This window comes from Tribolium castaneum, chromosome 8 (assembly GCF_031307605.1).
Source record: "Tribolium castaneum strain GA2 chromosome 8, icTriCast1.1, whole genome shotgun sequence".
NCBI classification, from domain to species: Eukaryota; Metazoa; Arthropoda; class Insecta; order Coleoptera; family Tenebrionidae; genus Tribolium; species Tribolium castaneum.
Window position 1 is genome coordinate 14,732,680 of NC_087401.1, and position 14,015 is coordinate 14,746,694.

The window sequence follows — 14,015 nt, forward strand, 5'->3', positions numbered from 1 at the left end:
GTTTTGAGTGCCATCTGTTGTAACCTATTGTATATTCTTTATTTTGTATAATACTGAAAAAAGACGCTTATTGTAACTTTTATGCAAATAAATATTTTTTTATTGGTTTTGTTTTTGATTTCTTTTAATATCTTGCTACAAACAATAGCCAACGCAGAAGCCATATGAAGGTAGGTTCTTTTTTTTTCTATTTATCTTGTGAGATGTTGAATTTAATAGTTTTGCGTGCCATCTATTGTAACCTACTGTATATTCTTTATTTTGTATAATATTGATAAAAGCCGCTTATTGTAACTTTTATGCAAATAAAGATTTATTTTATTGGTTTTGTTTTTAATTTCTTTTTAATGTCTTGCTACAAACAGTAGCCAACGCAGAAGCCATATGAAGGTAGGTTCTTTTTTTTTCTATTTATCTTGTGTGGTGTTAAATATAATAATTTGAGTGCCATTCATTGCAACCTACTGTGTATTTTTTATTTTATATAATATTGATAAAAGCCGCTTATTGTAACTTTCATGCAAATAAAGATTTTTTAATGGTGTTGTTCTTATTTCTTTTTAATATCTTGCTACAAACAGTAGCCAGCGCAGAAGCCATATGAAGGTAGGTACATTTTATTTAAGGCCAAGTGAAAAAAACTAATTTTTGTGTTGTATTTTTTCATTTCACAAACCAATAATTCCTTTATTCCCTTCATTTTCTAAGAATTATTGTTTACCACATCCCTATTTCTTTTTTTCCTGGCAAGAATGCTCTAAACCTCCACGTAGTTCTTTTAACTTTTTTGAAAAATTTAAGTGTAATACCAGTGATTTTTATCTCGTGTTGTTTTTGATACATGCCAGCTGACGTATAAAAACAAAATTTTGAAAATTGACTCAGTATGACGTGACGATATCCGATGAACGCGTTTTGCGACCAATGCGCTAGACGAAATAGTAGAGAACTGTAACACCGGTCCCCGCTTTTTACCGAATAATTTTACGTTTCGGGCGTTTTTGCGTTACGAATTGTTCGAAATCGCGCAATTTTTCGTAAAAATGAGGTTTATGATAATACTGATAATTCCGTACCGTCCGGCTATCTTGTTCGTGCGTTTCGTTCCGCTGGCCGCTAGATGTCGCTGTTTGGCGTAATTCCTCTCGCAATCTCCGACACACGTCCCGGCGTGGCTTCCTCGCGTCGCCCTCATCGCAAAACGGGCCAAAAACCTCTTTGGTGTCTCTTAACTCGTGTAAAAATTCTTCGAACGTGAGAAATCGCCGTTATCGTTCGTTCTCGTGCCGCCATTGTTGTGTTAGTGCGTAGCCATCTTGTCGCGACCATCTTTTATAAACAAAAGCCAGCCCCGTTGCAATGGCGGACCACCAGAACATCATGTGCGAGGTGGAGATCCAGCCCGATATCCAGGAATGCGTCGAGATCGAGTCGATGCCGGTGGACATTTCCGACACCGTCGAGACGATCGTCGAGTGCGGCGAGCCCATGATCTCGATGCAGTCGCTGGAGGGCCGCGACATCATCCTCGAGGCGCAGGAGGAGATCATCGACGACTCGGGCGACCCGCTCAACATCTACGACGTGCCGGTGCCCGACGCCGCCGACCTCTACGTGGAGGCGGCGCCGGGGCCCTCCAAGCGCCGCAAGTCGCCGGCGAAGCGGGGCGTCCTCGCGCGCCGCGACAACGAAATGCTCCTCGGCGACGTGCACGAGACCAAGCCGCGCAAGTGGGAGCAGAAGCAAGTGCAGATCAAGACGATGGAGGGCGAGTTCTCCGTCACGATGTGGGCCTCGGGGGCCAGCGACGGTAAGTCAAGGGGGCACCGCACACGCGAAAACCGCACACACCGGACGCCATCACCAACATTCTGCCATATTTTGTCATGGCCGATCTTATTTATTATGGTGGACAGTATGGCGGCCGCGACTAAACCGCCAAAAGTGCGACTAAATTTGCAAAAAACGGGGCCTAGCGCCCACAATTGACGCCCCCGCGGCCCCAAATGGGGCCCCAATAGCATTTCCAAGCCCCAAACTGGGGAACAAGCGTGACATTGGTGACCTTGAAGCCGCCAAATTGTGACAAAAACGACCCAAAACACACATTTAAAGCGAAATAATTGTGCGCTAACGATTTTTTATTAATTTCCAATACGATTTGGGCACAACCTTGCCGGAATTTGACCAAAAATCGTGTTTTTACCAAAATCGTCCGTCCTAGTAATTTTCCAGGTGCCAATCGCGTCCCTAAAATCCCCAAACCGAATATACGGGGTATAATAACTTTAGACCTTTGCCCATTTCTTGGTTTTTTATTTATTTCTTTATGTATTTTTTTCACAAGTTTGTCAATTTATAAAAATCGTTCGATTTCTACCCAACATAGCTAATTAAAATTTACACTGTCGTTATGGAGAAATTATTAATTACAATTATGATAAGTAATAATTAAATAATTGAATGCATTTTTTTCAATAATCTTTTTATTCCAAAACCAAGGCCGATACAAAAAATTTAGAAGATACAAAAATTGTTCAGAAATAAAGAAAATAAAGAATAAAAAAGAAGAACACCATTCAGATATCGTATAACTAAAATGTGTTCAGTTGTTGATAGGTTAGTACTTTACAATAACAAACAAATTAAAAAAAACACAAAAAACAAATGTGTATCCAAAACAAATTAAAAAAAAATACGATTTTGAAGTAATAAATATGGGTGGTTGGATTATATCCCATTCATATATCGTTTCTAAAAGATTGCAACAGATAAAAAATTATGATGTGGTTTTGTAAAAAATGGAATAAATATTTTAAATAAAAAAAATGCAAAATAAAAAAGTAAGAGCTGATAAGGTGAGCATTTAAAGTGAAGAATTTTATCCCCAATAGTTATCTGACTTGACCTGACCTAACCATACAGGGTTCTAAAAGGTATGGATATAGTTTAATATTACAAAAACTATTTATCAAAACTTATTGAAATTTGGTAAATATTTAAGAATATATAAATTCTAGAATCTCAGATGTTTATTAAATTTCTATCGCCATTTGTTCTAAGAATACAAGGCTAGCTTGATTTTTTTTTAAATGGTAAAAAGGCTCAAGTTTTATATTTTTAAGAAGAATATTTTTATTTGAGTTTTGTAATATAACACGTGCATACCTTATTTTAAAAATTATCGAACTAATAAAAGTTTTATAACTTTAGAAGTGTTGTTTTTATCTTACCTTAGACTTTGCCGCCCGAACTTTGACCAAAAAAAAGTAAAAGTTAATAATAGTTATTAAAATAACACTCTTAACTGAAAAAGAACACATAAGAAAAATACTTAGCTGTATCAATACTTATTAGCGACCCTGTATAATATATGCCTATACGTCATAGGTTGGGTCTTACTCAAAAAATTTTATGATTTTATTTCGGGATAAGCTAATGGAAGGGACTGTAAAATATATTTTTTTTGAGGGGTGAACAAACAATTTTTTGAAATTTTTAAGTCGAGTTTGTAGGAATACGGGCGCAGGCCCCGTGTAATTTTGTGAACCACGTTGTATAGGGCGGCCTAGAGACAGTTTTTTTCCAGATGAGGGCTCGAACCCGGAACCTGACCCCGACTACACGGAGTACATGAGCGGCAAGAAAATCCCCGCCGACGGCATTCCCGGCCTTGACCTCTCCGACCCGAAACAATTGGCAGAATTCGCCCGACCCGGCCTTAAGAGTCCCCGCGTGCGGCGACCGAATCAAGACACCACTGACCGCACTATCGGTTTGGCACTCGGCTTCGCCTCGTGCTCTTTACTACCGTTTGCTTGCAGCTTGTCCACACAAAGGTTGTAATAAAATGTTCCGAGACAATTCCGCAATGCGCAAACACTTACACACACACGGGCCCAGGGTGCACGTGTGTGCAGAGTGTGGCAAAGCGTTCGTAGAATCTAGTAAATTGAAGCGACATCAGTTGGTACACACGGGGGAAAAACCGTTCCAGTGCACGTTCGAGGGGTGTGGCAAGAGGTTTAGTCTCGATTTTAATTTAAGGTTGGGTGCGGAATTTGGGTTGGCAGCACTGATTTATTGCCGGTTGCAGGACGCATGTCAGGATACACACGGGTGATAGGCCATATGTGTGCCCGTTCGACGGGTGCAATAAAAAATTCGCACAATCAACTAATTTAAAAAGTCATATTTTGACACATGCGAAAGCAAAGTGAGTAATGTAAAAAAAAACTAAGTGGAAATACTAGGGATTTTTTCCAGATCTAGGAATAATATGGCACGAAATACGAATAATATGCAAATGTTGCAGTCGCAGTTCGTGCAAGTCGAAGTCACCGATCCTGAATATATTGTTTATACGGATTAAGGCGTCAAGTTGGTGGTACTGACTGAAGTTCAAATCAAGTTATCCACGATTTCATTTTTAACCAAATTAGCTATTGTGCACATGATTTTTTTGAAATTCTACGACGAGTACAATGACTGAATTCTATTCAGGTAATTAGTTTTGTTACAAAAGCAGTTAACGTGTATTTATCTAAATTATTTTAATTAAGCGAGTTCTAAAACAAACTCAGTGAGTTGTTAAGAATATATCAACATCTTTTCCTAATGTACATAAGAAATGAATAAATAATTTTCCAATAGCGGCGACTTTTATTACACCCCTTGTAGGTCTAGTGGGCCAATTACAGGAATCTGTAATTCTCGCATTTATTACAACACCGGTTCATTGAATGTCATGAATTATTTTTCAATGAATGATTGAGGTCACTTCTAAAAATAGACGCAATGTCAACGTTTTACGTTTCGTGACGTCACTCATAAATAATCATGACATCAGCGCTAAAAGGAATAAAACAGCTTGGTGAAAATATACTTTATTAAATTTTAAAACGTGAAAATCTTTCACCTACATTAAAGCTTACGAACATGCACGAAATACAAAACTATAAGGCACAAATTGACAAATCAGGAAAAAACGAAAAACCCTAGATTAAAGTATTTATTTGAACACAGAAAAAATACAAAAGGAATCCAAAACTTACGTCTAAACCAGGAGCGACAATCCTTGGTATAAAAATGCTTAGTTTAAAAATAAGAGAAAAGTCTTACAAACTGCACCAAGTTTGAAGGTCACCTAATACTTATATAAATTAAAAAATATATCAAAAATCTCTAGCTTTAACAAACTCTATGAAGACAATTATTCCTTAAAATAAACACAGCGGCCCCATTTCGACACGTTTATCCGTCCGACAAGCCGGATAAAAATCTCAAAGTTGGCCGTGAAACACGGCCGTCTTAGTCTCGCGTTTGGGAGAAAAAAATGGCACCGTTTCGCCCTCTAGTGGTAGACTTTTCACATTATCCGGCACTTCTCCTCGCTTGGGGGATCCCCGAGTTGGTGATACAATTCTTCAGAACCAGAACCGAGAAAACCCTCCCTATGCCTTAAAACCGAACTCGAGAGCTGCCTTTTAACTCTATAAAAGAAAAACAGAAGACGGTCGGTCGGTGATGTTATCAGGTGGTGAACGTTAAAATAAACAATTCACACTTTCAGACTGGTATTTTATTCATTAGACAAAAGATTATCATAAAATATATAGAACGCACTCTAATTATTATATTAATACAAAATATAGGATTATTATGTAAGGTAATACATTAGTTTTATGCTAAACAGCAGATTTGGTTTCTAAACATGCCGACGGACGACTAGAACAATCTCAAATATTTAGACTAGTAGCTGCGAAAACAATACAATATTTGGTTGTCTTTCATTTTGTGACTAGTATTTTTCGCTCTTTCTATCAAATCTGCCACTGATTTTATCACAAAAATATTAATATTTTTACAAGAATATTTTGTAAAAAAAATTTCATCAACCAGAATTTACCAAAATAAGAAGGCTATGAAATTATCCCCATTATTGTAGAAAATGTCAAAATTTCGTAGCGTGTTAACGTCATTATGACGTAATCTATTGCCAACGTGACGTGACAAAAGTTTTTGTTTTTTCTAATATATGAAAATGTTGCCAATTTACTAATCAAAGTTTACCAACTTAACATTGAACATTCGTTCAATTTTTTCCGGGAATTTTGCCAACTTTATATAAAAAAAAAATGTGTTTTTCAACTGAATAAAAAAAATTAGAAAATTGCCACCGTGATGTAATAAAAATCACTAGATTGTCAAAATTATTAATCATAGTGAGATGTGATTTCGAGTAAGTTGGCAACGATGTTTGAACCTCTCAGGCTTGCCAATTCTAGAATCACAGTCCATGGTTCTGACACATTGTTCTCGCTCAAAATGTCAGAGAATGCGAAAATGGTGAGTTTTTTTTTGGTACACAAGGAAATGTTGCCAACTTTACTCAAAATAAAAAATAATAATCAGAATAACTTGGCAGCAATTAGATATAAATTGACATTTCTTGTCTCATGATCAAGTTACTTTTGATAAAATAAATTACCAACGTGGCATAACACAAATCACTGCTTGAAATTAAATTGGCAACTACGAAAATCTGAAACATCTCAAACTTGCCAACTTAATCTGATTCATTTTTCCTGCCGAATCGTCAAAAAATACCAAAATTTTGCATATAACATTTTATTTTATACTTCCGGTATACGGAAATGTTGCCAACTGTCTGTGATGTAAATTGACAACTCTTAAGCTTGCCAATTTAAATTTCAAAAAAAAAACAAGAATCTCAAATAATAACAACTTATCTTTGTAAAAATGTTGTTTGGCATGTCAGTCAAGCTTGCCAACTTAATTTAGAATCATGCCAACATTTTTTCTCACAGCCCAGTAACCGAAGATATCAACAGGGTGACCAAAAAATTTTGAAATCATTCAGAAACCAAATCTTCTCTTAAGTAGAAGCGCCTCAGTAATAATAGGTGCACTTACAAGAACGTGTTACTTAACCAACGAAAAACTATCGCCTAAAAAACCTCGAATAACCAGAACTGTGCACTAACCTTTCAGACACCGCGACTTCATCTCCGTTATTATTGCAAACAGTCGTGGTCATATTATCGGCAACCATCCACTTCTGTCCCTTCATCACCAGATTCGTGGGTGGTTCATGTTCCCTGTTCTGGTCGGCGGACCAAATGGTCACATACCCATTCGGTTCAATTTTCAACGACCGATGGAACTTATAAAGTGTTTCCGCATCGCCAGCTTTCCGTGTAACCGTCCAGCCACCGAGCGCCACCTCTTGGCCGCTCTTATTATGAAGCTTGACAAACTTTCCCTCCGGATCCACTTCCGCCACCTCAATCTCGCCCTTGGAGCTGCTGTTCACGCTAAAGTCGCTCAAACTCTGCTCGTGGCTCTCCTCGAGCATCGTCCGCTTGCGCTTGGCGCCCACGCGGACGGGTGTCCGTCGTTGGGAGCTTCCGCGGGCGACTTGATGCGGCTCGGGCGAGCCGTGCGGCTTGATGTTGAGTCGCGCCTCTTCGCTCTCGAGCAGTTTGCGGTAGGCGGCGATCTCGGTGTCAAGGCTCACTTTGATGTCCATCAAGTCCTGGTATTCTTGCAGCTGATTGGCCATTTCCTCGCGCAGGCGCGCCAGGTCGTTCTCCAAAGCGGCCAAGTCCTCGGCGTGACGCATTCGCTCATTTTCGAGGATTTTTTCCAAGTCGCGACAGCGATTTTGCAACGAGGAATTTTCGTTTTCCAGTTCGGTTATCTTGCTGGTGAGGGTGTCGATGCGGTTGCGCACTTGGCGCAGTTCGTTGAGGGCGTTTCCGGCGGAGTTGGAATGACGGTTGGCGGCGTCTTGGAGATTTTTGATTTTTGACTCGTAGAGCATTTCGATCTCTTGACGATTGCTTGCCATTTGGCCCTCGTATTGGTCGCGCAACTCCTGGAGGGCTTCCTGGAGCTTGGCTTCGTATTTTTCGGCGAGACGGCCGTCGATCTCGCTGATTTCCACCTGGCGCAGCGTGCGCGTGTCCGAGATCTCCTTCTGGAAGACCTGCAAAAAAATCTATTTTTGACAAACATCTCGCTAACAAGTTCATATTTTTTAAATTTTTATCCAAAGTTTTATAGTTTCCGAAATAAACGCATTTAAAGTATACACTTTTAAAATGCCGATTACGGCGAAACTTTCGCCAAAGGGAAAACTATACAACGGTGTGAATATCAGGGCGATATTTTGCAAAATATCCATTTCTAATAATTTTGCGAAAGTAAAAGTCCTGGAATATTTAAATTTTTACATAAATTTTTTGGTGTAGGTAAAATAAATTATATCTCTGTAATCAACCGTAACTGAAGCAATTCCGTATTTTTCACATTCGATAGAGAATTAAGAGTAAATTGTAATAGTTTTTTAATTTTTCTTCTAAGTCTTGTAGTTTGCGAGGAAACAGCGTTTAAAGTATTAACTTTTCAAAAGCCGATTACGGCGGAACTATTCGAGTTAGCGCACGAAATTAATCGTCTAACAAGAAAATATATACAACTGTGTGCTTATCATGACGATATTTTGCAAACGAAAGCAGAGGTGTTAAAATATTTAGTTTTTACGTCATTTTTTTTTTAGTATAAAACAAAGTATGCATCTGCAGCCGGAACCGTAACCACAGTAACTCCAAGTTTTTTGGCATTCGATAGAGAATTAGAGGTGAATAATAATGTTTTTTTTCATTTTTGTCCAGAGTCTATAATTTCCAAGAAAAGCGCATTTAAAGTGTTGACTTTTAAAAGGTCGATTACGGCGAAACTTTCGCCAAAGGGAAAACTATACAACGGTGTGAATATCAGGGCGATATTTTGCAAAATATCCATTTCTAATAATTTTGCGAAAGTAAAAGTCCTGGAATATTAAAATTTTTACATAAATTTTTTGGTGTAGGTAAAATAAATTATATATCTGTAATCAACCGTAACTGAAGCAATTCCGTATTTTTCACATTCGATAGAGAATTAAGAGTAAATTGTAATAGTTTTTTAATTTTTCTTCTAAGTCTTGTAGTTTGCGAGGAAACAGCGTTTAAAGTATTAACTTTTCAAAAGCCGATTACGGCGGAACTATTCGAGTTAGCGCACGAAATTAATCGTCTAACAAGAAAATATATACAACTGTGTGCTTATCATGACGATATTTTGCAAACGAAAGCAGAGGTGTTAAAATATTTAGTTTTTACGTCATTTTTTTTTAGTATAAAACAAAATATGCATCTGCAGCCGGAACCGTAACCACAGTAACTCCAAATTTTTTGGCATTCGATAGAGAATTAGAGGTGAATAATAATGTTTTTTTTAATTTTTGTCCAGAGTCTATAATTTCCAAAAAAAGCGCATTTAAAGTGTTGACTTTTAAAAGGTCGATTACGGCGAAACTTTCGCCAAAGGGAAAACTATACAACGGTGTGAATATCAGGGCGATATTTTGCAAAATATCCATTTCTAATGATTTTGAGAAAGTAAAAGTCCTGGAATATTTAACTTTTTACATCAATTTTTTGGTGTAGATAAAATAAAATATATCTCTGTAAATAACCGTAACTGAAGTAACTGCGTGTTTTGTCAATCGATAGAGAATTAAAAGTGGATTGTATTCGTTTTTTAATTTTTGTTCTAAGTCTTATAGTTTTCGAAAAAAACGCATTTAAAGTGTTCACTTTTAAAAGGTCGATTACGGCGGAACTATTAAGCGCGAGAATATAATCGCCTTTGAAAATCGATACAACGGTGTGTTTATCAGAACGATGCTTTGCAAAAAATCCATTTATAAAGACTTAAGTTGTTCACTTTTTTACTGCCGATTACGGCGGAATTATTGGAGTTAGAGCACCGTCGTAATCGCCATAAGAAAATCAACACAACTGTGTGACTATCAAGGCAAGATCTCGCAATAAAATTTATTTTAAACGTTTTAAGAACGAAACTAGAAGAGTTAGAATGTCATTTTCCAAATTTAGCCAAAAAATTACATCGATTTTTGTAGTGTAAAATCCGGAATCGGGGCGAATTCTAGTGTTTTGTCATTGGATAGAAAATTAATTTAGGTGAATTCAAATGTTTTTTTTTAGTTTTTGTTCCAATTTCAAGAAAAATAATTTAAATAATTCCCTATTATTCACTTTAAAAATGCCGATTGCAATGATACTGTGCTTTTAAATCTATTTTTAAACGCTGATTACGAAGAAGATTCAGGTTTTTTCAAGTTTTAAAACGCCGATTACGGCGAAGAGCAAAAAGTTCGGCACCAACGTAATCGCCATAATGTGAATTAAAAAAAAAAGAGTTGGTAATTTTATTTGTACAAATGGAGTAACTTCCGGCTGTTAGTAGATTAGGAGATAAGGCACCGCTTGACATTTGACATTTCATAACCTATAATATAATTATCTGTCAAACAAAAAAATTTCTTAATTTTGTTGCCAACTTAAACAGCCATTGTTGATCACCCTGCACCTTTTGTTTACGATAGAAAATACTGCAGTAAAAACAAGGTGAGACGCAAAATAGGTCAAAACCTTGGCAATTTCAGTATTTTATTGCCGTCTGTGTCATAATTTTTTCCAGAAATGGATTTTTCTAAATTTTATCAAGAAATCCAATTTTTAGTGTAAATAAATAAACTGGCGCAATATTTACACACGAAATAAGTTCTTATCGCCACTTTCGCCTCGTGTAATCTAACATTAAATTATAAAATTCAATGCAATGTCCTAGAATTTAAAGTTATGTAAAAAATAGAATGCTAAATCAAATATTTAGGCATGATGTCATCTTTAAATATTTCAAATTATTTCATTCTTCATTTCTGGCCATGTGTCTTAAGTGTCGACATAAAGGTGTAAATGAAAAAGAGTAGGCGTGTCCTCGTTATTTAACCATAAATCAGGATGAAAACATTACGTTTTCTACAAACTTTTCTAAAAGAAAGTGATGTCATGCCATTGCTGAACCAAGGCCGCCACACAAATCTTATCAGAACGATACCTCAACCACTTCCGCTATTAATTATGTAATAATTAACAAAATTAAACAAAATCACGTGTGGGCTTCCCCAAAAAACAAAAATAAACGATGACATCATTGCGACGAACCCATCGACCGTGTAATAAAGTGACGTCACGTACCAGTCGTCGCTTCGGGGGGAATACAAAAATAGATATAGTGTACACAAAGATAAAACACGCTAATAATAAAAAGATAAATTATCAGAAGGGGTTACAAAATCGTTGTGCGATGAGGAAAACCGAGCAAAATTAGAAATTATTATTTTTATGAATTAGATCATGTCGAGGCCTCGAAGTCGGTCAATTTATCGCCGTCTGTGACACAGTTTCGTTCGACCAACGCATAGGTACAGTCGGACATGGTGGAAATGGGGCCCCAATCAACCAGCCCCGGCAGACGTGCAAACGGTTTCAAGATTTAATTCATTCATTTAATTAATTAAACAAAAGTGTTGATTTAACAAACCATTATTTTATGCATGACTTAGACCGTTGTTTATGATTTATGAAATAAATTTATAAAAATCTATAAACATATTTTTTTTATTGATAAAATTGTAAAATAGTTACTAAAGATTAGCTCTTATCGAAACTATAAGTTACATTGGCTAAGATTTTTTTAGGTATAACAACTAATTTTGGGAGAAAATGCGACGTTTTTATAGTAGGCGTTAAAGTCGTCATTTTCACTTTGCCCGACTGTACATTTTGTCAAATGCCAAGTGTGGAATTAATTTGCATAAAATTGTAATATCGATTTTGAGAATTCGAAAAATATTAATCGCACCATGACCTTGAATTACTCAAAGCTATTTACGGCTGTTGACACAATTATTCCTGGAATTCGGGCGAAATTTCCATTTTTGGGACGCCGGTGCCAACTTCAGAAAACTAATCAAAGTGCCGAATTAATTGGTAATTGTTGCAAGAAATGTCAAGAATGTGACCGGAAACAACTGTGACTAACACAAACTCGGGACCTGAGTGATTATTAACACAAAAAATGTAAATAAAAACATTAAAATTCTCCCGAAAAGTGCAAAACTTAGTAGGCTGGGGCCAGTGCGGCCACCACAACAGTCCGACAGGTGCGCGTCATGTGTGTGTGTTGTGTGTCTCAAGTGCCGTTTTACGCCTTCTGAGTGCCCCCTGCTTGGCGTCTCGGCGGGAGAAACGGTAAGTGAGTCTTTTTGTCCCCTTTTGCACGCATTTTCGCGACAAAACGGTAAAACTTGAGCGAATTCAATTTCGGCGAAATGCCCAGCGCCTACCTGATCCTTGAACGAGAGTTCCTCCCTCAAAGTTTGGTTATGATTTTCGACATCAACCCGGGCTAGCGACTCCTCCTCGAGTTGCTTCCTCAACTCCTCGCACTGCTTCCGCAACTTGTCCCTCTCCTTCTCCAAGTCTTTGAGGCCGCTGAGGGCCTTCTTGGCGTCGGCATTGGCCTGGTTGAACTTGATCTGGAGCTCGTTGCACCTCGTTTCGCAAATGCGGGCCGAGTTCTCGGCCAGGACCAGCTCCTTGCTCTTTTTGGCCAACTCGGCTTTGAGTTCCTCGTTTTCGTCCCAGAGCCGCTTCGTGTCAATTTCGAGCTTGGCCTTCTCTCTGAAGGACTCGTCTAGGAGTTTGCGGGCCTCGGTGAGCTCGCTGTCGTACATTGATTTGATGTCGGTGACTTGCCGGGTGACGGACTCGTGGGTCTTTTGCACCTCGCGGGTCAGGCGGCTGTTTTCGCCCTCCAGGTACCGGACCCGGTCGATGTAGATGGCCAGCCGGTCGTTGAGGTTCTGTAAATCGGCCTTTTCTTGCATGCGGGAGTGGCGCGTGGGGCTCAAGGGGCTGGAGGGACGCGCCGGCACCGATTGCGATGCCGGCGTCGTGCTTCTTTTCGATTTCGATGCCATAGCACACTATGCACTAACACAACACACTGATTTTTCGCGAGGTTTTTGAGGGAAATGCCGCCGAGGTTGATACAAACTATCACGACTATTTTTGGGCGATGATAGGAGAGTCGCCGACAAGCGGTTTAACGGTTTTATACAGTAAAATGTAAATAGGTGGGGCAAGATTACAGGGACCTGTAATGGCGTCGAGGAGATAGGCGCCGACAGAGGCGCTGCGCGTTGTGGCAAAAACGGCTCCAAATTTGATTTTTTTTTCTTAATTTTGATCTCTGACACGACCCAAACTACGAATTCCTAAATTGAGTTGATTAATAAGAAACAAAATCAAAAAATTTAAAAGGCTTTTATTGTTTATTTGTTTCTTATATTAATTCAAACGGTGTTAGATTTTTTAATAGACACGTTGCAAAAACTTGATTTTTTTCTAAAACTTTCATTCAAAGGAGAATGAAAAACTCACAGTGAGCAAAAAATTTTGACCTAAACGTGTGGAATTTCTTATCCTTTTTGACAATGAAATGTGAAATGTGACCCATTATTTTTGCTCGTCAGTGTACATTATTTTACGTTTTGTCAGCACGTTTTCAGTTAAGATTACATTGAAAATTACTTAATTTTTGCTGTTTTTATGTATTTGAATACGTTTTTTTAATTTTTTTTGTGCTTAAAATTTTTTTAATGGATTTTTTTTAAAGTGCATTTGATAAACAAATTTGAAAATCAGCAATTTTTTGTCGGAATTGAGGAGTTTATTTTGATTTGTATTAAATGTTTTGGCTTTTTGTCGGCCTGAAACGCAATTGTTTTATAAAATTTGATTAAAAATAAGATGAAAAATTTTCAAGTTTGATCTATTTTTTATTTATTTTTTTTTTTTGAACAATTGAAACTAAAATTACGTAGAAATGAGATTACTTTAATTCCCTGACCATTTAAAACGACACAAATTGGGAATTCTCCAAACTAATGTCAATAAAAACTAAAAAAGAAAAGGAAAATAAAAAAAAGTTTTATTTCTTTCTTCGTGCCTTTATTTATTTGCGTTTTTAGGCTAAAAGAGAATTTTTTTAATAGTTTAACGACTAAATTAAAC

General features: G+C 37.5%; 3 protein-coding genes across 3 annotated transcripts in view; 2 read left to right on the forward strand and 1 right to left on the reverse strand.

Moving 5' to 3' along the window:
* The first annotated feature begins 1,193 nt into the window (after positions 1-1,193).
* Pho (pleiohomeotic) lies at positions 1,194-4,652 on the forward strand. Its single transcript, NM_001170891.1, has 5 exons — positions 1,194-1,810; positions 3,590-3,775; positions 3,825-4,047; positions 4,097-4,216; positions 4,267-4,652. Exons 1-5 carry the CDS (start codon positions 1,360-1,362, stop codon positions 4,370-4,372), a joined length of 1,086 nt encoding a protein of 361 aa, NP_001164362.1. The 5' UTR covers positions 1,194-1,359; the 3' UTR covers positions 4,373-4,652.
* Positions 4,653-4,997: 345 nt separating this feature from the next.
* Positions 4,998-13,100, reverse strand: LOC661551 (lamin Dm0). The gene is made up of 3 exons (XM_967702.4): positions 12,284-13,100; positions 7,008-8,011; positions 4,998-5,492 (listed from the first exon to the last, which is right to left on the reverse strand). The coding sequence occupies exons 1-3, from the start codon at positions 12,917-12,919 to the stop codon at positions 5,369-5,371; spliced, it is 1,764 nt and encodes a 587-aa protein (XP_972795.1). The 5' UTR covers positions 12,920-13,100; the 3' UTR covers positions 4,998-5,368.
* Positions 11,951-14,015, forward strand: part of LOC662012 (uncharacterized protein) — a 63,469-nt gene continuing 61,404 nt past the window's right edge. Inside the window, exon 1 of the mRNA XM_008196470.3 lies at positions 11,951-12,188. The gene's annotated coding sequence lies outside the window, so the exon portion shown is untranslated. The remainder of the gene's footprint in view (positions 12,189-14,015) is intronic.